Here is a 22,436-nt window from a genome sequence, read left to right as displayed (position 1 = left end):
GACACGCAACTCCTGTTAGTGAGCTCCTAAAATAAACACCTTTTCTTGGGCCACGAATGGTGCCACAGACCCAGGCAGAGATTGAGAGGGGTGTCTGTTCTAAGCAGACTGGGACTCTCCTCCTCTGGCTGCTCTGGAAAGAAGGGAGAAACTCTGCTTTTTAGAAAGGGGAAAAACCCCATCACACTAAGCACATTAAGCACTGGGCTTAATGAAAATTAGGCTGTTGGAACATGACCCTAGAGCTCTCATACCCGTTGAAGAGACATTTATCGGTTAAGTAAGACTAGGTTTTGCCTATAGCTTGCAAAACGTGTTTTTCAAAGTACCGTAAGCCCAACTGAACCGGCCTCTCCTGGGAGCAGGCGTTCAGCTGCAGGCTGCCCAACATCACAGCGTCCAAGGACCGCAAAGCGAGGAGCACCGCCGTGACCTCCTCCTTCGGCCTCGCTTTCTCCTGCCCCAGACACAGACATCCCCATCCGTTCTCAGACCTTCACACCGCTACCGATTTCAGCTCTCACTGCTCGGCTTAGAGCTCGCTCTCATAGAAGACCTCCCCTAAAGGGGGGTGCTTGAGCCGTCCTTTTCCAGAACGCCACGTCTGGGACCTTGGGGAACAACATATATAACCGAGCCATGTTTCTAATGGCATGCAAACCACACAGTGGGAAGAAATACTCTCCTGTTCCTTGGCAAAACACAGGCTGTAGATCAATAGGCTAGAAGTGTTAGAAACAACCTCTTACTAAAACTAAAACCAAACCCACACAGGAATAGACCCGTCGGTGGGACTGTTACCCTGCAACAACCAATTCTTAACTTCCTTTAAATCAGTACAGGAGAGGGAACAAAACTGAAAAGGGATTTTTTTTTTTTGAGCAGACTCCTCATTAGTGATGTGAGCCTCTACATGTACGCTTTAATATGCTATTGTAAACTAATTAACGATCCTGGAGATGATGTTTTTTCCAAGGGACATTATCATTTCAGCTGGAATCTCAGGCTGAATGCTGATAAGCCTCTTGAACTTTGCAAAACCACTTGTCAAAAGTAGTAAGATGAGAATTGTTAAGGTCTTCTAATTAAGAAGTACAAAGTCCAATTAAGCTTTCACTAATTTGCTACATAACCCGGCTAAACAATGGCATGCCAAGGATTTTCCCACCCCCACCAACACTGTTTTATCGCTTTAGTTCATCTCCAACCAGTGGTTTGGAACAATTTCTCTGGCCATCAGAAGCAATGATGAGAAATTGTGTGGACAGCTGCAGCCTGCTACATTAATACTTTGGGACATCTTATTGTTCTGCAACTGAAATTGTTCCGAGACACTCTTTGACTCACTAATAGCATTTCAGAGGCTGCTTCCCTCTCCTTTGCGTAACAGATTCACTCCCACTTTGCACACAGATCATGTAGAGCAAGATGCTCAAACTGATGTTGATTATCTCATTATTTGATTCTAAAAAGGCCTTAATTCCCAGCAAGAAAAATATGTGTGCTCTCATCAGCTCTAAGGCTACCGTACTGGACTCTGGCCATGCTGCACAGCAATGCGTACGCTGGTTTTATTTCTGGAAGAATACGGTGTATGACATGTAGCTTCCTCTTTCTACAAAAGATGTAGAAGAAAATTAAGTTGCATCTTGTTGCTGTCTAAGACCTGACTATTTAAGAGCTAAAAATATCCTCCTCACCAAGGCAGAAAGGCGAACCCAGCATTTCTGGATTTATCATCTCAGCTCTGTAGGACACGAGATCCAGCCAGTAGACAGACACTTCAGGAAACCAGTGACAAGCGAAAAGATTTAAGTGGAGAAATTGCTGAATGCAGAGCTCCAAAGATCACCTGCAGGAAGACCAACTCTGATCAGAGTTTCAAAGGTGGACAGAGGTTAAGTGCTCAATAAAGTGACCCACTAGAAGCAAGGGAAGCACAGAAACAGAGAAATGAAGCATTATTCAAAACAAAACTTCTTCCAAGTCAATGTGTTCCATGCTCTGACACACGCAGAGCACGTGGGGCAATTTCAAACACATCGGTTGACAAACATGTCTTTCCCTCTCCCACCTCAGCCAAGCTCTTGTACCTCCAAGCAACAAGGAGACAAGTCACAGAATTTAAGGACCTGATCCCGTGCTGCTCCTGCAGTGGGCTCCACCACCAGCCTGCTCCAAAGGTCTCTCACGTTTGCAGAAGTGCTCACTATCCATGAACCTTCTCCTCCCTCAACAGCCTGTTGAGTGCTATCAAGGAAGAGATTTAACAATTCAGTCTTGATACTCAGCCAGACCAAAGCCCTGGCGTGTGCCAGCCGGAGCTGCGCTTGCCAACATGGAAGACTATGGTAGCACTTGCATCCGGGGATGCGACCTGGGGAAGATCATTCCCAAACGTCTTCCATAAAGATTCACCTGGACACCATCCATCCTCTGGACACCCTCTCCCTGCCAGAGCATTCCCTATAGACACCGGTTTTCCCAAAACCCAAACTCCTACCGTTTTGTCTCAAGAACAAACTGGTACTCCTTACTAATGCATTTTAAATATTATTTTAACACCCATTTACCTGTGTGACTGACTGCTCTGCCTTGTAAATGATATCCTTTTAAATATGTATGCATTAAACTGAAAGACAATAATGGCCCCAGGGAAGTTGCATTCCATCAGGCAATTATCTGTGTTTTTAAAATCACTGAATAAGTAATTCATACAACCTATTTCTCTTGCACATAACAATAAACAATTTTATCAGCTATGCCGTGATGGGCTCATGAGTACCAGCTCATTTTATTTCTTTGAGAACCACCACTAACCAGGGAAATTAATTGAAATCATAAGGTAGCGGGAGGGGGAAGTACCTGCTCTAAAAGGAGCCGACAAAAGCACATTTCTAGAAGGGGAGTGATAAAACGACATCTCTCAGTGGTCAAGGGCAAACGGGCCGATTCCCTCACGTAATTCAGCAGTCACGCTCAAATTCGCAGAGGACCGAGTGAGAAAAGCACCTCTGCTCTGAATTTCCGTGCTGCTGAACGCTATGTCAGCACTTAAAGCCACTTCCAGAACCAGCTCTATTTGCATGCCTTTCCTTACCTTTCCGGGCAAACACTGCAAACCCGCGCTGCGAGGGTTACGCGGCTCACGCCTCGGGAGCGCCACAGAGCCCGGCACTCGCAGGAGCGCGTCGCTAGCGCGACGGCGTCAGGAGCCGCCACTGTGCCACACCTTATCCTTGTAGCCAAGCGCCCGGATGCCACCGGTTTGCAAGGACCCCCTTGAAACTGCATTTGACTGCAATGACTTTATGCCCAAGCCCTGGAAAGAACACAGCTCACTTACAACCTGGGATGGGAAGTGGAAGGGAAGTGACGTTTCTCTGCTTCTCCTTCGCAAACTGTGACAACTTCAGGTCCCTACTCTCATGCCAGTGGTATCTGAGCTGTCCCAAGCTGGATGGAGCACAGCCACGTCCACAGCTCCGTGGCTCTATCCGAAGAAATGGGTCACACTACTGGTAGGCGAAGATAAATGCAAGCTGGACGCTCGGAGGACAGGACTGGGGGTGGGAGGACGTGCGCTCAGGAAGTCTGGATGGTGTTCCCAGCTCGGCCACAGCCTCAAGCGCGGGTCATTCGCAGCCTGGCGCAAGCACCCACTTACCTCGCCTCTTCCCTGGATGTCCACGAGCTGTCGGCATCCAGCACTCCTGAAACTCAGACCCTTGCAACCAGGTGAGGCACAGGGAGGTCACTTGTCTGCACAGTAACAGCTTGCACCACCCACCCAGGCTTTCTGGCTATAAAGGCATTTTCAGTACACAGATCAATATATAAATGCATCTTTTTTTGCTTGTAACTATAGTCTGGGAAAAGCTTTGCAACATCTGACATTTGCAAAAGATCAAATTATATCTGTTAACAAAACTTTCTACAGAGTTTCCAGCAGGATAAAGGATTAAAAAAGCAGCCTCTAGGCATTGTATATGTTCTTAATGTATCCGTGCTTCTAAACTATCTTTAATTAATGAAATACCCCCAAATTACTTATTAATAAGGATCTGGGGGCTTTGTAAACTCCAGACATTTTGCATGAATTAAAGAACAATATAATGAAGTTTTAATGAATACAAAGTCACAGTTAATGTAAAATTTATATATAGCATGCCAGAGGGGAAAGGAATTTAAAAGTACTTTTAATCATAGGGTATTGGCAGCTGGATAGCTCATTTTTACACTTTTCTAATGGGTGCTTGGTATTTGTATTATCACATTTATCATGCCAGCACGGTATATTGTCTGATTTGGTACAGTTCAGAAAGTCAAATGGAGACCAACTCATTTAAAGCCTCATTTGCTAATGAGGCATTTCTGCATCCTGCAGTCAATGTGGAGCTGGTGTCCACAATGACTCTGTTTTTGATTCAGTCATAGACCACCTGAGAAGGGCTACTCCTCAGCTGCATTTAGAGGCAGTGTCACTCTTACTGAATTATTAGGAGCAATATTTGACATATTCTGCAACAGCCTTCAGCTTACTGGAGCTAGCGAGCCGAGATCTATCCCAGGGTGGAGGAAATACACAACAAACTTTTACTAACTGCAGCTAAACAGAAGTACGAGCATCTAGATTTTGTCCTAAGTAACAGAGTACGCAACTTTCAGTGCACAGACGTACCCCTCTTAGTAACGTTAACATATCACAACCTACCACTTCTTACTGTACTGACACAAGGCACAAGCTAAAAATGATTCCATGACACCCAATTGAAAGGAAAATAAAAATAAGACAATAACTGAGTGAAAGTTGAAACAAGTGTAATATATTTTTTTTATATATATATATAAAGAATCAATTTATTTTAATTAACTCTATCAGTGCTGAATGCATTCAACACAAGTGTAAGGACATCCATGATTTTAATGCATTAAATACTTAACCCACAAAATTCAAACAGTGCAGGAGATACTGAATGCCAGAGGTTTGGGTACAACTGCTGCAACTGTGTTTTATGAAAAAACCCCCAATGTTTTAGCGCTTCCATTTTACTGTTTTAGTATGCTCATTACAGTATTTTTCCCTTTATAAACTGGAAGGACACAGAGCTAGAAAACATTTCAGTCTTTCACTTTCAACACGACATTTAGTAAAAAAGTTACAAAAACCTTCAGCTTTTAGTAAACGAACACACTGGAATTCTTGACTTAACGTAACACAGGATTGTTGCCTTGAAGCCAATGAAGAACTTCAAGGAAGCAAAATGCTGTCTTGAACTGCAATGATGTTAATCCAGAGTAATGACAGTGAATTCCATGGAAGTAACCTGGAGTTACACCAGGAATAAGGAGGAGGTGATTTGCTCCCTCATCTTCTGAACCCCCAGACGTCTATCAACTAAAAGCTTAACACAACAGGAAGGTTACATCACAAAATGAAGCAGCAATTACCTTCAAGGGTACCGTGAGATATTTCAAGACTGAAATTATTCTGAGTCAAGTCAAATGGGTTTAGTGCATTATGATTTGGCTTTATAAAAACATTTAAATGCACACTACATCTAGAACACTTTCACGTTTCGCAGTCAAGTAGATAAAATCGCTGTGTATTCCTTACAGGTGACTGAAACACATGAATTGAAAAAACATTGCTAAAAATCCAGTTTAAAAAAAGAAAGCAAACATTTTATGAAATATTCTGTTTGCAACTGTAACTTATGCTATTGGTGCTCCTGTTTGATGGGCTGCTGATGTAAATCTAATCAGAAAAGATGCACTCATATATATAAAAATCAAACCAGGCAGGTTCCTCCTTCCAGGCTGGAAAAAACTCCAAGACATACGGCATATTTAACCAATAAAAGGAGCTAAACTTTACCCAAGCCCTTCATAATGCACTTAATGAAATATTTTTTTCTTTTAAAAGAAACACTGGTATTAAATAGAGCTTTTCCTTTACATACAATATTGGTATATACAAAACAAACACAGAACAAAGACAGATGCAAAAAAACCCCAAACAAATGACTTCAGAAGTTCTGAAGCTCAGGAATATTCTGGTACAGATCCAAAGTCTCTGGGTTTGAGAAAGCTCCCCGCTGCTCAACTTCTTTCCCTGCAATTATTTGCTTCACAGCTACCTCCACTTTCTTCCCATTTATTGTATACTGAAAAACAAAACCAGCAATGGCAAAATTACACTTTTCATGTAGTAGCTTTATGGAAATATCCATGATACCCCCACCGATCCCAGAATTCAATCAAAATTTAGCACAATGTCTTCCCTTCTGTTACACCCAGGGCACCAGAATCTCTCTTCTGAGAATCACTTGAAGAGTAAGTAGAATTCAAAGAAGAGTTTATATGTGATTTTAGTTTACTGTTCCTATTTGATATTACTATGAGAACATGATCAAGCTCTGACTTAAACCAATGAAACCAGATTAGAATCATGGTGTAAACACTCAAAATCTGTAATGTTTTGTGTTCTGACACATCCAATTGTCAAACAATTTTTAATTTTCTAAGGTGGGCTCAAAGCCCAAATCCATTGGGCTTTGGGAGAAGAAAACGATGACTTTTGTAGCTTAAATGGACAGTCTTTCTCTAATAGGGTAAAGTGAAACACTGAGCTTAAGTGGTCTTCAACATTAAAGTTTCAAAAGAAAGCATAACAAAGGTTTCACCTCCACATATAAATCACAAAAATTATATTACATAGTGTTATTCTGTAAGTAAGGACACTGCAGACAAAAAACCTAATTCTTCTCTTCCTGGCATCAGACCACTGCAACTTCTGACTAGTACAGCTCAGTAAGGAAGAACTATTCCAGTGTTAACAGCAATAATGTCAAGGCCCATTTTAGAAGACCATCTCTGCTTTTATAGGCTTTAATATGACCTTCCTTTGGGCTGGTACCACTGAGAACTTTTGGGGAACAACAACTTTAAAAAGCTGACCTCCAAATACCTCCTTAGTCTTGTCTGTCTGCTCTGGGAACAGAAACTGCACTTGCTTTACTGCTGAATCTGCTGATAGAGGAACCCAGGTTGGTCCTGGCCTCCAAAGCCACTGAAACTCCTCAGCTCCAGGCATCACCACTTTTCCTTAGAGATCTTCCAGAGCCACACTGAATAATCCTCAACTCAATACACTCTTGCAATATTGATCTTCATACTAAATCAAACCTTTCCTTATTAAAACTGCTGAAGTCATGTGTAATCCTACCCTCCTGAACCACCTTAATCAATCACTCTTCCTCCTCAACGAGTAGCAACCTAATTTTCACAAGTTCTCAGAAACCAGAACGTCTCAGTGACCTGCAAGGGAACTGCCCTCTTTAAAAACAAAACAGATCGGACGGACTGTTCAGCAAAGTAAATTTGTTAACTTTCATCAGTAAACATCTTGTGGATGATGACCAGAAAGCTTATCTAGTCAGGACAGGACTAGAAAGATTCACACTAAGTTTGCAGTATATTTAACAGCTGGATATCTCATTAAAAATCATGCTTTGTATTACTGAAGTCCTAATCACTTCAGCACAGCTATACTATTTTCTACCAGCATACAGTGTCAGTACACAGGATTAGATTGCATTTTCAGATGAGGATTTAAATACATTTCTAAAAGTAGCAGAAAATAGAAAGGTTTCCCTTCCAAGCAAAGCTTTCAAAGAAAGATGGGAGACAGCTTTGATCACTTTACCACTGGCATATTTACCTGAAAGGTAATTAAAATTCACTCAATTGTTAAACTCAATTGTTAAGTGTGAACTGATTTATCTAAGCAGGCTTTCCTGAGGGGCAGCCCATCATAAACACCTCACTGCCATCAACTTCGTGCTGTACATTCAAGTGATTCAACACTTCATGCAAAAGACAAGTTGCAGCCCAGAAAATCTAGGCTTCACCATTTAACAGGTGCAGGGGATTTTCCACTCATGCAAAGATGACATTGAGCTACGTATTATTTGCCAACAGTGCCCTGAAACAGAAGTAACTCAACAGTCAGAACCGGATGGCTGCATGCACTACGGAGGCTGGCAGTCCTCAACCCTAGACCACGTCACACAAACCTACACTGGCAGGAAATGGGTATCAGAATGTCCAACGATTGGTACGAAGTCTTGAGCCTTTTCTCTAGACACACTGAAGTCTATGTGCAAATGGACTTGAGACAACTACACTCTGCACCCCCATTCTGCTGCTCAGAGAGCTGTTGAGGAGCTCTAGCATCAGTGCGGACCACAAAAAACAGGCATTCCAACTAGAGTTCACACAGCAAGGAAGAGCACTGTAGAGCAACACAGCTCCAGAAGACTGAGCATGCAGAACCTTTAGCTGTGCAAATTTCTGTCCCCCCTCTCATAAGCACAAAGATTTTACTTTAGTTACTGCTACAGTTAAGACAGTGATAGAGCTACAATTAAGCGGCTGAACAGACGTAAAAGTGAAATGGTTTACAAAATGATTTTATAAACGTGCTCTCAGCTTTCATAAGAGTGTCATTTGAAACAGGAAAACAAAAGCAAAATAAGCTTATGGGTAGCCAGAAAAGCTAAAGTTAAATTACCTTTTTAATATTTTCCTTTAAAAGGCTTAAGTATATATTACTGAGAAAACACAACACCTTTATAAAACTGAGAATGGGCATTTTTAGGCATTGTTAAAAAACAAAAACATGCTTAGCTGAAAAGGAGATGAAATGATGTTGCTAGGCAACATAGACAAACTATTTATAAAGCTTGAATACACTTTTGAGATGCTAAAATTTCCATGCATGTGGGTTTGAAGAGCAATGACAACTGCTCCTTAATTACTATTCAAGGTGACAAAGAAAAAAAGTAGGCAGCATTTTTCATGACATACCGGAATGCCTTTGGTTTCTAGAATGAGGCTTGGAACATGCCTGGCAGAAAGCGCTATACGTATTGCGTCTCGAATTCTTTTCACCAGATCCTCACTGAAAGCATAGTTTAATGCCATCTTCAGGAAGAGTATCACCCTCTCCTCCCCATCTTTGCTGTACTGTGGGACACAGAGGCTATCGGAAACCTCCTCAAAGGCTTCAACTGAAAATAAAGGAAGAGTCCTTATTAGCAGTTGCATTTGTATATCATTCTGGATGCACATTTTTTGTGGTTGCACCAAAAGAAGTATCACCTCCCCTGGAGCTGCAAAGGCAAAACAGATGTCCTGGCTAGGCTATTCTACAACGAGCTTCTGCTCTGGGTGCTCTGAAATTTTAACTCCTGCTCAGGTGAAAATCCAGGCTTAAGGACCTATATATATATATATAGGCCAAGGACAAAAAAAAATTTCTCTAACTTTTGGGGCAGACAGCAAGCTTTTACACTAAGCCATTTTCTTTGTCTTTCCTCACAAGTCCCATTGCTGCATAGACAGAAAACTAGCATGCCTGATCACACAAGAACAAGGAGTGGCAACAGGTCCTTAAGTCTCAGATTAGCACCTTTGTAGGCACACAGTTTTACCACCTTTCACAAGATAAACCTTCTTTGAAATATGAAGCACAAGCTCAAGTACTTCATCTAATTATTAAGAAAGATATAATAAAACCAGTGTCGAGAGTTTCTCAGGGCAGGGGAGGAAGAAAAGAAAAGCCTCAGAAGTTAGATATTCTCTTACAAATCTGCATGATATAATTAGTCTGTAAGACCTTATTAGATGAAAGCAACATCTTATGGAGATCACATCTCAACTACTCATCTCCAGTCCTACAGCTACTTCAGGAAAGCAACCAATTTCAAGTCTACAGAACACACTTTTACTGTTAATGCTAATATGCTCTGTACTGTCTTTCATGTGAAAAACGCCAAGTCTTTTATTACTTAATCCTTCTGAACACCTTTATAATGCTTACATTTCAGATTTAAGGCAACAATGTCATTACTGAAAGAGGTGGAAAGTTAATTTCATACCTATGTTATAGATTTCAGAACTTCCAAATCTTACTCCATTTGGATTTAATGTACCATCACTGAAAATCACACACAAAACAAAAGAAGCATTAAAATGTGATTAGAGTTTGATGAAAAGATAAATTGATCCAATTAACCACAGCTCTCATATGCAGTGAATATGTAGCCACATTAGAAACCAAATTTTAAAAGAATTTGATTAAAAAGGCATTTTGCTCATTAAAACGAAGTTGTACAGAGAACCTCAACATTATTCATTCACCTCCCCTAGTCCCTCCTTTTTCCAGTAGCCTTCAAATACACACTCACTGACAAAACAGACCAAGAATCTTTGTAGTACTCCATCATACTGCAATCGCATATCATTACTTTCTAGTCTCTTATAGCTGGAACTTGTGTTTCATATATAGCAGCTTCACACCATATATCTGTTGAGTACGTCTATTTGTGACAACGCCAGACAGCTTCAAGGCATTCACTCAACTTTGTTTCAAACAGTAACTTTTAAATGCAAGCAGAAAATTTAGCCACAGTTGTCATCTGGGATGTCTATGATTGCCAACAAGCACAACTTAATACCTGACCTTCTATAATTAAGTTTTGCTGTAAAGCAAGTCAGTGGCAAAGCCAAGACCAGAAGGCAAGTTTCCTGATTCACCACCTTGAATGTGCTGCTCTCTCAATTTGAACTCTTACAGATGATCATTATAAACCATGGAACACAAAACCCAGTCCAATACTGTCTTGTGTTCACATACACAAAAATGAGGTAGAACTTTGAAATGGGGTCCCTTCCCTCTAATCCAGCTGCTCTGATTAATTTAAGGGTTGAAATCCACAACACTGGATTTAACAAAATGAATATAAAGCTAACAGGCATGACGGAGAATCATGTACATCATGCTCTAAGGTGAAGTTTGCAAATTTTAACACTTACTCACTCAGAACACTTTCACCAAAATACTATACCTGCGACCCAGCATGACAATTCCTCCTGTCTTGGGATTGATTTTGCAGTAATCACCATGGGCCCAAACACCTATTAGAGAATGACAAAGGTTAAGCAGCTCATTTCTTATTCATCCAGTAACGGCTGACATTGGTGTAACTCAACTCATGTAACTTAGTAAGATAGACACAAAAACATGACATCAAATATACTTTGAGAACTACACACAGCAAATGTAGCAGTACTTAACTATGCAAACAATTCACATGGCATTTACTACAAAGAGCTAGCACACACAAGAGTAGTTCACATACTAGGATCAAACCCTAGCTTTTCTTCTGATTGCTTGTTTGCATGACTCCACAGCATCCTTTAGAAAATAGATGAATAGCTGCTCTGAACACCACACTGAGGAAACTGGAAGAATCTTCCACAAAGGTAACAATATTCCCACCAGTCTTTCTTGATCCTCTTCCTTTATGACATACAATTCTGTGCAAGAACCTTTCTGGGCTTGCAGAATAGGTCTCAACAATTCCCTAGGGAGTTTATATGCTTAATGTTCTTTATTTGTGTTAACTTCAAATCAGATATGACTTTTCAGAGCTAGAATAACTTTTGTATTATTTCTGAGATTGATATCACTACCGCAAACAGAAATACAAGCCAAATTTCTACTCAAATTTTTCTGAAGAAAAAGCAAACTTCAATTATTTGCACATGCATGTGCACATCAGACCATTTTCCATCTGTTACAACCTTAAGCCCATTTACAAGGAAAAAACAGAAAACGAGTTTCAGACAGAACCTCGGGACCACAGTGATTCCAGTCTAACAATTGACACAGATTCTCCCCCCACCCCCGCATTTATTGTTGTCAGGTTTACATGCAGACTGCAATTTCCACATTCCCTCAATTTTCCTATATGATTGTCTCCTGCTGCACATCCTGACTTCTCTTGTGAATCCACTCTATATTGCTGCTATTTATAAAAAGGCTTCCGTCTCCAAAAAGAAGCAGCTCGAGGTCCTGCTCCTCTGAAGCAGCAGGCAGAACGGAGTTCAGCATCGCTGTGCCACATAAGCAAAAACTCTGGGTGAGCAGGGTCCTCCACAATTATTAGGAAGAAAGCCTCCAGCCCACAGTACCTGTTCCTTTACTCTTACCACCACTGGAAGGCTGTATGAATGCAGAATATGCATGTCTGAGGCAGCATATACTTAAGCCTCATGCCTCGTCTGGAGTACAAGTCTTATGAGGAGCGGCTGAGGGAACTCAGGTTGTTTAGTCTGGAGAAGAGGAGACTGAGGGGAGACCTTATCGCTCTCTGCAACTACCTGAAAGGGGGTTGTGGTGAGGTGGGTGTTGGTCTCTTCTCCCAAGTAACTAGTGATAGGACAAGAGGAAATGGCCTCAAGTTGCGCCAGGGGAGGTTTAGATTGGATATTAGGAAAAATTTCTTCACTGAGAGGGTGGTCAGGCATTGGAACAGGCTGCCCAGGGAGGTGGTGGAGTCGCCATCTCTGGAAGTGTTCAAGAAACGTGTGGATGGGGCGCTTCAGGACATGGTTTAGGGGACATGGTGGCGCTGGATTAATGGTTGGACTTGATGATCTTGAAGGTCCTTTCCAACCTAATGATTCTGTGATTCTGTGATGAGATAGCAGGTCAGCTCTTATCCCTTGGGATTCACTCCTCCAGCTAGGCAGGAGCAGTTTGGCAGAGGTGCAGTGGCACTCGTTGATGGAGGATTGCTCCTGACCTATTCAGCACTTTCACACTCATGCCAAGCAGTCTTTGTCTGAACTACAGATTATCAGGCTGTTACAGTCCTATCTGCCTAATGAGAGCAGGAGCAAAATGGGATTGGAGCTTTCCAGAGATTCTTATTAAACTGATTTGGATCCATATTCAAAACAAAGCACTAGAAAATAGAGAGTGAGATGTTATGAAACATGCTGTGGAGTTCTCACCCTGGAAACCTAGATTCAAAGCTGCACCTGTTTATCACTGGGCAAGAATAAACCTGTACCTTCCTAGGAGCAGCAATACAGTCTACATCCTTGGTCAGTTTGAGCAATATCCAAAACCCTTCATTACATACCTGGGAATTTTGAAAAATAAGCTTTCCTGTATTTGTTTCCATTCTCATCATTCCAGAAGTGTGTAGGCTGACAGGGAATAGGCTTGGTACAAACCAGCTCTCCACTTTCGCCCCAAACTGGTTTTCCTGTTTACAAAGAAAGAGGTATTTTCTGCATTTCCCTTCAGTAAACAACACAGTACCAAAGCAAAGAACATCTACAGTTATTACTTACATGCCAGATGCTGATGTAGATATGAGATGAGCCGTGACTGGTGGTCTTAACAGCTTGTGTTCAATTCCCAAAATCATCCCTACCTTAACCTCAGTTAACTTTAGGAGAGTTAGACCACAGGGTGGAAGCCACCCTGGCATCCACAGCAACACAGCAAATTAGCACACACACCAGAGGCTAGAATTTGGTCTTGATGTGCTTTAGCAGAGTAATGGAAAAGGAGGGCCTTTCTACACATTGATTATCTTCACTAGAGTCCTGTACGACCCAGATCAGACGGATCCAGATGCAGTTTTTGTGCAACATGTTTCCAAAGTGAAATCAGCCATTTAACAGCTGACTGTTTACCCACCTGACAAAACTTAACATCATGTAACTACTGAATTTCATAAGTGTGCATAATATTTTGGATAATAGTTACCTTCATCGTTCCATGCTTCTACAGCCATCCCAAGATTTCTGGCCTGAATTTCTCCTTTGTAAACTGGAATTGTAACGTTCTGACCCATGAAACATGAAATTATATCTGTCCCACCTACAATAAAAGAAGTCCACTTAGAATACACAGTACTTTTTGGAAAAACCAAAACTGAAAACTACATAAGAACTCTAGAACAGCAAACTGCCACCTTTGCCGAATGCTTCTGATCCACATTAAGAAGCATAGAATAGACAGTATTATCTAGGATGTTATGTGGCTTTTAACAAAAGAAGGTTTCTTTTCTTATTTTGTATGTCTTTTTATACGTGTATGCCCTTCACACAGAAATATTCCTTAAGGCATAACTTTCCTGCTTCCAACAGTTTCTTTAACCTCATTTAAGGAAATTCCCATTTATATGAGAGAGAGAAAATAAACAGGCCCTACTTTACAGACTTAGATATTTAAGATCACTTAGAAATGTTTTTTTGTTTGTTTTCATTAAAGTAACCAGTCAAGCTATTTCACTCAATATTTACTTAGCTTTTGTATCTTATTCTCATTAGCAGAGGGGGGAGAAGCCATGCCTATAGGATGAACACTTATCTTAATGAAAATAGGTACTGTCAAAGAGCTTACTTAACTGGAATATTTATAGTCTTTCTAGGACCTCAAGGAAGTAGAATTGTAAGACACAAATCAATCACATTAGCTTTACTCAAAAACAGTCTTCTGCATTTGAGACTACTAATGTCTTATAAACAAGTAGTAAGTTCAAGATTCAGCACTACTCTAAGACCTGAGTCAGAGGTGACTTCGGTAGCAGAATAGTCAGACTTTAAAAATCAAACTAAACAGAGTTAAAAAGCCCTTTGAAAAAGTCAGTCCTCATTACAAAGCAGAATGAGGAGTTCTGTGGTGGACCTTATGTGACTAGAAGTTGCACCAGCTAGCGCTCCTCACAACAAACTGCACAGTATGTGGGCTTGATATTTCTCTAATTATATAATTTACAAAAAAATCTGTCTGCAGTGCCAATTACTTGGCACAAAAGAATTGAAACGGGAGCATGGAAAAACCTCTCCAAGAAGTATTTTCTGCTAAAGTCAGCTATTTGCAGAACAGTATGTTCTGTACGTTAATAGACTCTTTTCTTGATCTCACCCTGCTACCTCTCAGGACAGCCAGTCAAAATAAATGATCCTGCTTTAAAAAAGCTAAAACCCAAAACATTCACCATGTCAGAAACATACCACCTAAACAGCCTTTGAGTGCACGAGCTTCGTTATGGCACACTGAATTATGCAGAAAATCTCTGCACTAAAAAGACAATTAATTCCAGTTTAACTATAACCAAGCCTGAATGATCCAAGGCTTAAGCTTCCCAAATATATATCAGCAAACAAGCAAGAAGGAAACGCACAGGCAATGAACAGAATCAGTAAGATCCGTGCAGCATTAGAGCATCACCTGAAATGGATCCCAAGAGGACACTGCTTTTTATGTGTTTGTAGACATACTCATAACTTTGAGATTTGAGCGGTGATCCTGTAGACAGTATAGTGTGGAGTGTTTGGAGATTGTGCGTTTCACCTTAAAAAGTAGGAAATGAACAAAATAGGTTAAGGTAGAATTTTGACAAGAGTTTGTAACTATTTGTCACTACAATCCAGAATAATTAAAGGACTTTGTGACAAGATACAGGGCCAGAACCTGGCAAGGAAATGCAGGAGGGAGGATAGAAAGGATTCAACAGCTTTTTGAAGCTTACATGGTTTTAAATTTTTCTCTTCTAGAACAGCCAGCCACTTTGCACCCGTTCCAAGGATGGTGATCCTAGAGGGGAAAAAAAGTTTAAATGTTTTGCATATTTAAATATGCTAAGATTCTAAAGACCTGCAATTCCCATTGCAGTAAGCAGAGGCTGTTAGCAACACTGTACATTGATTAGTGAAGCAATTTTAAAGCTAAGTGCAAGGCACATCCTTTTGAGCAATCAAAATTAGTCAGATCGCATGTCATTCCTGCAGCTTTGAAACTTTTAATTCTATCTTTAAATATTAAGCAAAGCTTTCCCACCACACAGAAAACATTCACTTTCATTTACAGGAATTTGTAACTGCAGAACACTCCAAAGACATCACAAAATGTTATAATGTTTACTTCATTAATGGGCCTTAATTGCCACTAAGTTGTTTAACACAGAACTTCTGCCTTGTTACACTCTCGCATATAAAAATTTTGCCATTTCATGGCACAGTTTAACAAAGAATACTTCACTTTGAAGACAGCAGCCAGTGATTTTCTTAGATACCTGTTCAGTTTCCACCGATGAAAGTCTCAGCTGCAGGTGCCTAACCGAACATGAAATTTGGCCTAGCTAACTGAACAATTGAATTCTGCGCTTGCAAAAAGTGTTTTTAGAGCTCTCCAATACAACATAATTAAAACTTGAAACAAAGGCTGCACCCCTTCCTTACTCTATCAATGGAAGTGCTAGTTTAATCACAGAATCATTAAGATTGGAGAAGACCTTTAAGATGATCAAGTCCAATCATCAACCCAACACCACCATGCCCACTAACCCATGTCCTGAAGTGCCACGTCTACACGTTTTTTGAATACTTCCAGTGATGGTGACTCCATCACTTCCCTGGGCAGCCTGTTCCAATGTTTGACCACTCTCTCAGTAAAGAAATTTTTCCTAATATCTAGTCTAAACCTCCCCTGGTGCAATCTGAGGCCATTTCCTCTCGTTCTATTGCTAGTTGCTTGGGAGAAGAGACCAACAATGTTTCTGCTGACTTTCAGGAAATCCTCTACCCTGCTTTCTGCTAATTCATTTTATATTACAGCAATAAACTCACTCAAGAACATGCACAGAGGCAGGTAGGGGATACCATCTGAGCGCACAGAACACAGGCAATATGTACATCAATAGAACTTATTCTAAGATCCTGCTATCTTTGCTTTTACTCCAAAGGCAAGACGGAAGGTAGAACAGCTCTTGAGATACAGTTTCAGACAGAGAGAGGGCTATTCCAACACTATCAAAAGGGGATGTCTTCCTTTGCCATTTAGGCAGATGACAATTACTGAGAAGCTGCCACCTCTTGGGTAGGGACAGGGACAGGCTACTTGCACAAACACATGGGTGCACAGAGCAATTTGTCAGGTACGTGGGAACAGCACCGTGAGAGCCCACAGAAGTACACCGCTCCTCCAGTTATCATGTACCACAATCATGTGAACTATTTTTACCCTTGTGTAATCTCTTACTTTCCTTCCATGCTTCAAATGAGTGCTTATTTTACAGCTAGAATACATAATGCTTCTCTGTTTATTTTTAAGCTCTTTGACACTTCCTCTACAGCACATGTAGAGCCTAATCTCCTATTATTTCCTTCCAAATGCTACATAATTGGTGGATGGTGACTAAATAGAGTTCACTTGAACAGATCTTTAACTGATGTCCACATAAGTAATTTGAGATATCTTAATGATACTGTAAGAATATGCTATCTGAAGGAAAGTATGGCACATCTTCAGAGAAGTAAGGTAGTCTTAACATGTTGAAGCCTTTTTTTTAAATATGTAACATATGACTGAGTTGGGAACAGACTGCATTATGAAGTACCACACAGATGGCCACCACTTTTAGCACCAGTTTACAAAAGTGAGACATGCAGACACATTTCAGTTATCTTCACTTACCTTTGGCACATAGAAACAATGGTTAAAAATAAGCTGTGTTATTTCTTGATTCTAAATTTTTGCCTGTTGTTCTACTGGGGCTTTTTTTGGGTGGGGAGGGGTGTCTTAAGTTTGTGGTTTTGTTTTGTGTTGTGTTTGGGCTTTTTTACTGACAGCATTCTGCTAGGCATTAACCTTCAATTATAATAGCCAGAGACAAAATGTCAGTCTTTAAATATTACATGTCACGAAAGCTAAAGTGAAGTTTAAATCATTAATTATCAAGAGTTAAAAAGTGAATCTTTTGGCATCTACTTTCCACCACAAATTAATTCATTTTAATTATCAATTAAAAATGACACTCATTATTTTACCAGTATTATCAAGATCTACTCCTTGTATCAGTTGGCAAAACGGTAAAGTTACAAAAAAAAAAAGTCCAAGTTCAACCAGTGTACAAAGCTAAATAGCACCACAGGATTTTACAGCTATTTATCCGATACCTGCCATTTCTCTAGGCTTCAAGAAAGAGGGCACTGTGAGCCTTTTTAGACACAAAAAACTGTATAAAACAATTAACAAACAGCTCAACAGGGAGAATCAGGCATTATAGATTAAAAAGCAAACTATGAAAATATAAGCAACCCTGCTGAGCCTTTCCAGTCAATTTATGTCTTTAAGTCAAAGTGCTATATTGGGTCTTATGTTGAGCCACTTGAAATAAAGGATTCTTATTTTCTGAGTGTGCTGAGAAACTACTCTTCAGGTTGCTCCCAGTTACCGCCTTTTGAAAAGGCTGCTCTTGAAAACTAACTATTGAACCAAAATTTTTTGTTTGCCTGGAATCCAAACACTTGATTCAAGTTTGAAACAATCATCTCTTTGTCTCTTCTGCTCGCTCTCGAAGACTGTTTTAGTACAAAGTTTTAAAAAGTAGTTCCACTCAAGGCTAAGCCAAAAGATAAACTATGTCATGCTACATACTAGTTTCTGACCAAGACAATGACACCTTTAACAAGGTTGCTTGTATGCAATCATCATAACAGGAGCAAAGACTGTTATTCTTACATTTAATCTTGTTTACATACCCTAGTCGGTCAGTCAAGTCCCAGAGCACATTTGGTGATGGAATTAGAGGAGATCCATCATACAGGACCACTGAAGCTCCTGTAGCAAGTGCAGTCACTAACCAATTCCACATCATCCAGCCAGTCTGGAAAAAAGAAGATACCTACGTTAGCTTCTAACTTTGTCAGCTAGCCGTCCGCTTTCCTGGCAGCTCTATCACAGGATCAGGAGCATTACTTGCTGTCACATGCTGGTAGAAGAGCTACAGGCAACTAGAAAGTGATGGACAGGTGTAGCTTTTGGCCAAATCATCTGGACCAAAGCGTGCTCCCTGCCCTTATGCAAAAGGTGTCATCTTCCCCTCCACTTTCCTTGCCCAAATTTTTCCTGCTTTAAGAAACTGTTAAACCAACACCTGAGTTTATGCTCATCTCTGTTGATTACATTTAATCGTATTATTCAGGAATCTGAAATTAAGGCTGGAGCACTGTGTGTCATCTCACCTGCCCCAAGACTGGATCAGCCACATGTTGCTGATGGATGTCCATCTAACTTATCCTTAGAAGCACCTAATGAGATGGGGATTCCATGCCTCCCTGTACACATACCTTTAAAGAATGAGTCAAGAGACAGGACAACTTTGGGACAAGGTAATTATAATGATTCCTCCATGGAGATATTACAAACTGACTAGTAGTGTTACAGTTCAGAAAGGAACTCATGAGGAAAGACATTAGCCCTCTCAAACTGTTACAGTAATAGAAGACTTTGGAACAATCTTCTTTACCACAGCATTAGAAAAAAACAGCACATAACTGAACCCTACATAGATCAGTTTTATTCCCTTTCCTTCACTAAACTTAGAGTTGTACAGCTTCTTTCCTCCCCACCAAAACAAAGACCTAACAGAAATTCTCATCTTCAGTATGGTCAAGCCTTGCATGACACAAGAAGGTAGAGCCTGTTTTGCAGGTGATATCGATGAGGTAGTTGGATCAATAAATCTAAGATACTGTAAAAAGCAATCTGTTTTCCTCACTAATTCAATCAAACATTTAACATGGCTTTGACCTTTCATCAGAAAGGTCCCTGTTGCATTTTATTATTCCACCTGATTTTTTTAAACTCAGTTAAGTAGGCCAATCCCTTGCAGAGTGAAAATAAAACATACATTGAAATGTACCTGTTGTAGGAAAAGCTCTCCCACCTTTATAAGAAAATTATATTGAAGTGTTTTTTAAAATGCCTTAATAAGCCACACTTACCGTTGTATAGTACATAACAACATCATTGCTGGTCATGTTGCCATGAAGAATATGTTCCTTCAGATGCTGTATTAGTGTACCCTGAAAAAACACAGTGAAAAGAAAAATATAAGTTCACATAAATGAAAAGCAAAACTCTGACAGCACATTAAGACTTCAAAAAACCCTAATGTTGTCAATCCTTTGCAGGATGTACTCCAGAATTACAGGCAAATATTTCCTTTTAACCACAGCTAAAGTAAATTCCAGGGCCTATCTACAGCAGCAGCAACTGCATTCTCCATTTTCTCACATAACTAATCAGCGTCTCTCATTAGACCTCAGCAGTTCCCACTGCACATCACTTGTAATCCATGGAATAAAGAACTTCCTTCACTTCCAACTCTGCCCAGCCAGAGTTGCAGAGTACTCCATGCAGGCTATAATTTTAACAGCATGCTTTTACCAGTCAGATTTTCCAAGCTAAGCCCTTTGACAGTTTCATTTTCAGTATATCTAGGCAACTGGGAGGAATGAAGGACCTAGAGCTCTTACGGACTGCAGCAGCTGCTATATGTTAACTCTCTTTACCCAAGCTATCTTATCTATCAAGATCTAGGAGTTGAAAGACGAACTATACACATCTCTTGTAAACATTGAAGTGACTAGCAATGTGAAAAATCTCACTGCTCAAAGCATCGATATTAATGTAGTTAAATATATTACTTCCTTTTCTCTTTTGTTAGAAATGCCACTGAAATACCTTTCTGATCATCATTAAAGCATAACTTGTTAGTATGAACAAATTTACAAACTACTTCACTAAGTCACATCACTGCAGTGACAAATTAATGTGGTTGATTTTAACATAAAGATGCTTTTTGCATTTATGCAAGGACTTAAGAATGGAACTATTAAGAGTCTCATAAGCATGAAACAAGATTTATGCTGAAGGAAAATAGATTACAGATAAACATTTGAAATGAAAAAGAAGAGTCATTAAACTGGCACACGCTTTGGGAGAAAAGGCAGAAAACATTAAATAAAAATAAAGGAGTAAATCTTATTTTCTCTTTGCTACTCAAAGGAGCCAGGTCTGAATTCACCTGCTACTGTTTGAGTACACTAAGCTGTAACAATGCTGCCACCTAGCTATAGCTACCTTTTAAAAATAATAAAAAATATTTGGTATTTAGAAACACTGTGTCTAACTTAACAGTTAAGGTTGTCAAAAGAGTTGCAGATGTTAACATAATTACTCCATTTATAAAAGTAAGGACATTGCATCTGCAGGAGAATCTGAAGGAGCCAGACAAAGTAGTGAAATTAAAAGTCAAATTCAATTAAAATAAGTATTGGCTTTCTTTTTCTTCCATTTAGTTGTTGCTATTCCACAGTTTTGGAGCCAAAAGGAAATTTTTTAACAATTACTTTAGGTAGAGGCTATGAACTATTCCCCTACAAAATCTGGTAACTCTGGAAACAAAGGTATTGCGGTAGAAGGCATAACTGTTCTAAAGAGCTAATGGCCCAAGATGCTCTCTCAAGTTTCTTTACAGGACTTGTTTATTTATAGCACTTGTATGACCCTCAAAGTAAATCCTAAGCACTTAGCATTTCATGACACAGATCCGGTAGCTGATAAAAACTTACTGGTCTGCTTGTCTTCATTGGGCTTAACATACAGCTGATAAAGTGCTGAGCATCTGGAGTGTCAAAAATCAGTAGGCACTGTGTCTCCTGAGCCACACTACCAGCACGTAAGGGACCAGTGCTAAGTGGTTACACAGCTGAGAGAGAGCAGCTACTCATGGCTGCTGGTCCTGGTCTCAAACCAGCAGTGTTCTCTATACAGCACTGAGAAACAGTCTGAGCACAAAAAATCCTCAGGGCAATTTGCCTACAGTTCACACAAGAAGTTTGCAGCAGCGCAGCTATTTAAGCCCAAGTCTTGAGCGTCCTTACAATGGATACAAACAAACTGATTAGGATTTTGCCAAAAGAATTCTCTCCCTACATAGTTAGGAATATGGAATAACTGAAAAGGAGCCTGTATGAATGGGGTAAGAAGCAGAACCAACGTTTTTAGTACTTCAGAAAAACAATTACTCACTAATGTTCTTCAATAGCCCTCCAAATGTCTTTCTGTAGCACATCCAATTGTTCAGTACAATAACAGCTTTGCTTCCAAGACCAGAAAAATCTTACTCCCTCTGAGGCACTACTTTTTAAATCATCTGCCATGACCTGGCTTCATTTTCCTTATTTACATATGCTATTATACTCTGTTTCAAGAAAACAGTATGTGCAGAGAAAACAGACTAGAAACATACTGCAGAATTAGATAAACTGAGCTGTGAATCTAAAGCAACCTGCCTATTAGCATCTCTAAGACCAGTACAGTAACAAAACAGCATTGAAGCACACTGCAAATAAGCAACAATTGAGGTGTCTTTACTGAAATGTCATCTCTTCTTGCGTTTTTAACTATCACAATCAAACTTTGGTTATTGAGGCTGGAAAAGGAGACAAAGACCATGGGCTAATTCTGCTTTTGTCAAAATCAGTGAGAATCCTCCTGCTAATTACAGTAGAAACAAGATTAAGCCAAGAGCAGGGGAACTCAATCAAGCATGCAGAAGACATCTAAGAATTTCTTTGCATGGATTTTATTGTAGACCCTATTCAAACTGACACATACAACACATGCAACCCAAGGAAGCCTCTGATGCAACAATTTGCCTTTAGGCCAGAGGTGTTAGCGCCAGAACTTAAGGGGGGAAAAAAAAAATCACCCT

General features: G+C 40.1%; 1 protein-coding gene across 1 annotated transcript in view; it reads right to left on the bottom strand.

Annotated features, from left to right (window-relative positions):
• Positions 1 to 4,804: 4,804 nt before the first annotated feature.
• AACS (acetoacetyl-CoA synthetase) overlaps positions 4,805 to 22,436 on the bottom strand; it is a gene marked incomplete at its 5' end in the record, with an annotated part of 41,814 nt that continues 24,182 nt past the window's right edge. The window contains 10 exons of the mRNA XM_010293691.1: positions 4,805 to 6,167; positions 8,872 to 9,074; positions 9,945 to 10,003; positions 10,914 to 10,983; positions 12,999 to 13,124; positions 13,634 to 13,747; positions 15,104 to 15,226; positions 15,405 to 15,469; positions 18,415 to 18,539; positions 19,660 to 19,740. Of these exons, the coding sequence (XP_010291993.1) occupies positions 6,030 to 6,167; positions 8,872 to 9,074; positions 9,945 to 10,003; positions 10,914 to 10,983; positions 12,999 to 13,124; positions 13,634 to 13,747; positions 15,104 to 15,226; positions 15,405 to 15,469; positions 18,415 to 18,539; positions 19,660 to 19,740 (1,104 nt within the window). The remainder of the gene's footprint in view (positions 6,168 to 8,871; positions 9,075 to 9,944; positions 10,004 to 10,913; positions 10,984 to 12,998; positions 13,125 to 13,633; positions 13,748 to 15,103; positions 15,227 to 15,404; positions 15,470 to 18,414; positions 18,540 to 19,659; positions 19,741 to 22,436) is intronic.

The sequence above is a fragment of the Phaethon lepturus genome, unplaced genomic scaffold, assembly GCF_000687285.1.
Source record: "Phaethon lepturus isolate BGI_N335 unplaced genomic scaffold, ASM68728v1 scaffold38838, whole genome shotgun sequence".
NCBI classification, from domain to species: Eukaryota; Metazoa; Chordata; class Aves; order Phaethontiformes; family Phaethontidae; genus Phaethon; species Phaethon lepturus.
Note: the sequence above shows the minus strand (reverse complement) of the source record. Positions and strands in the feature narration are given on the sequence as shown.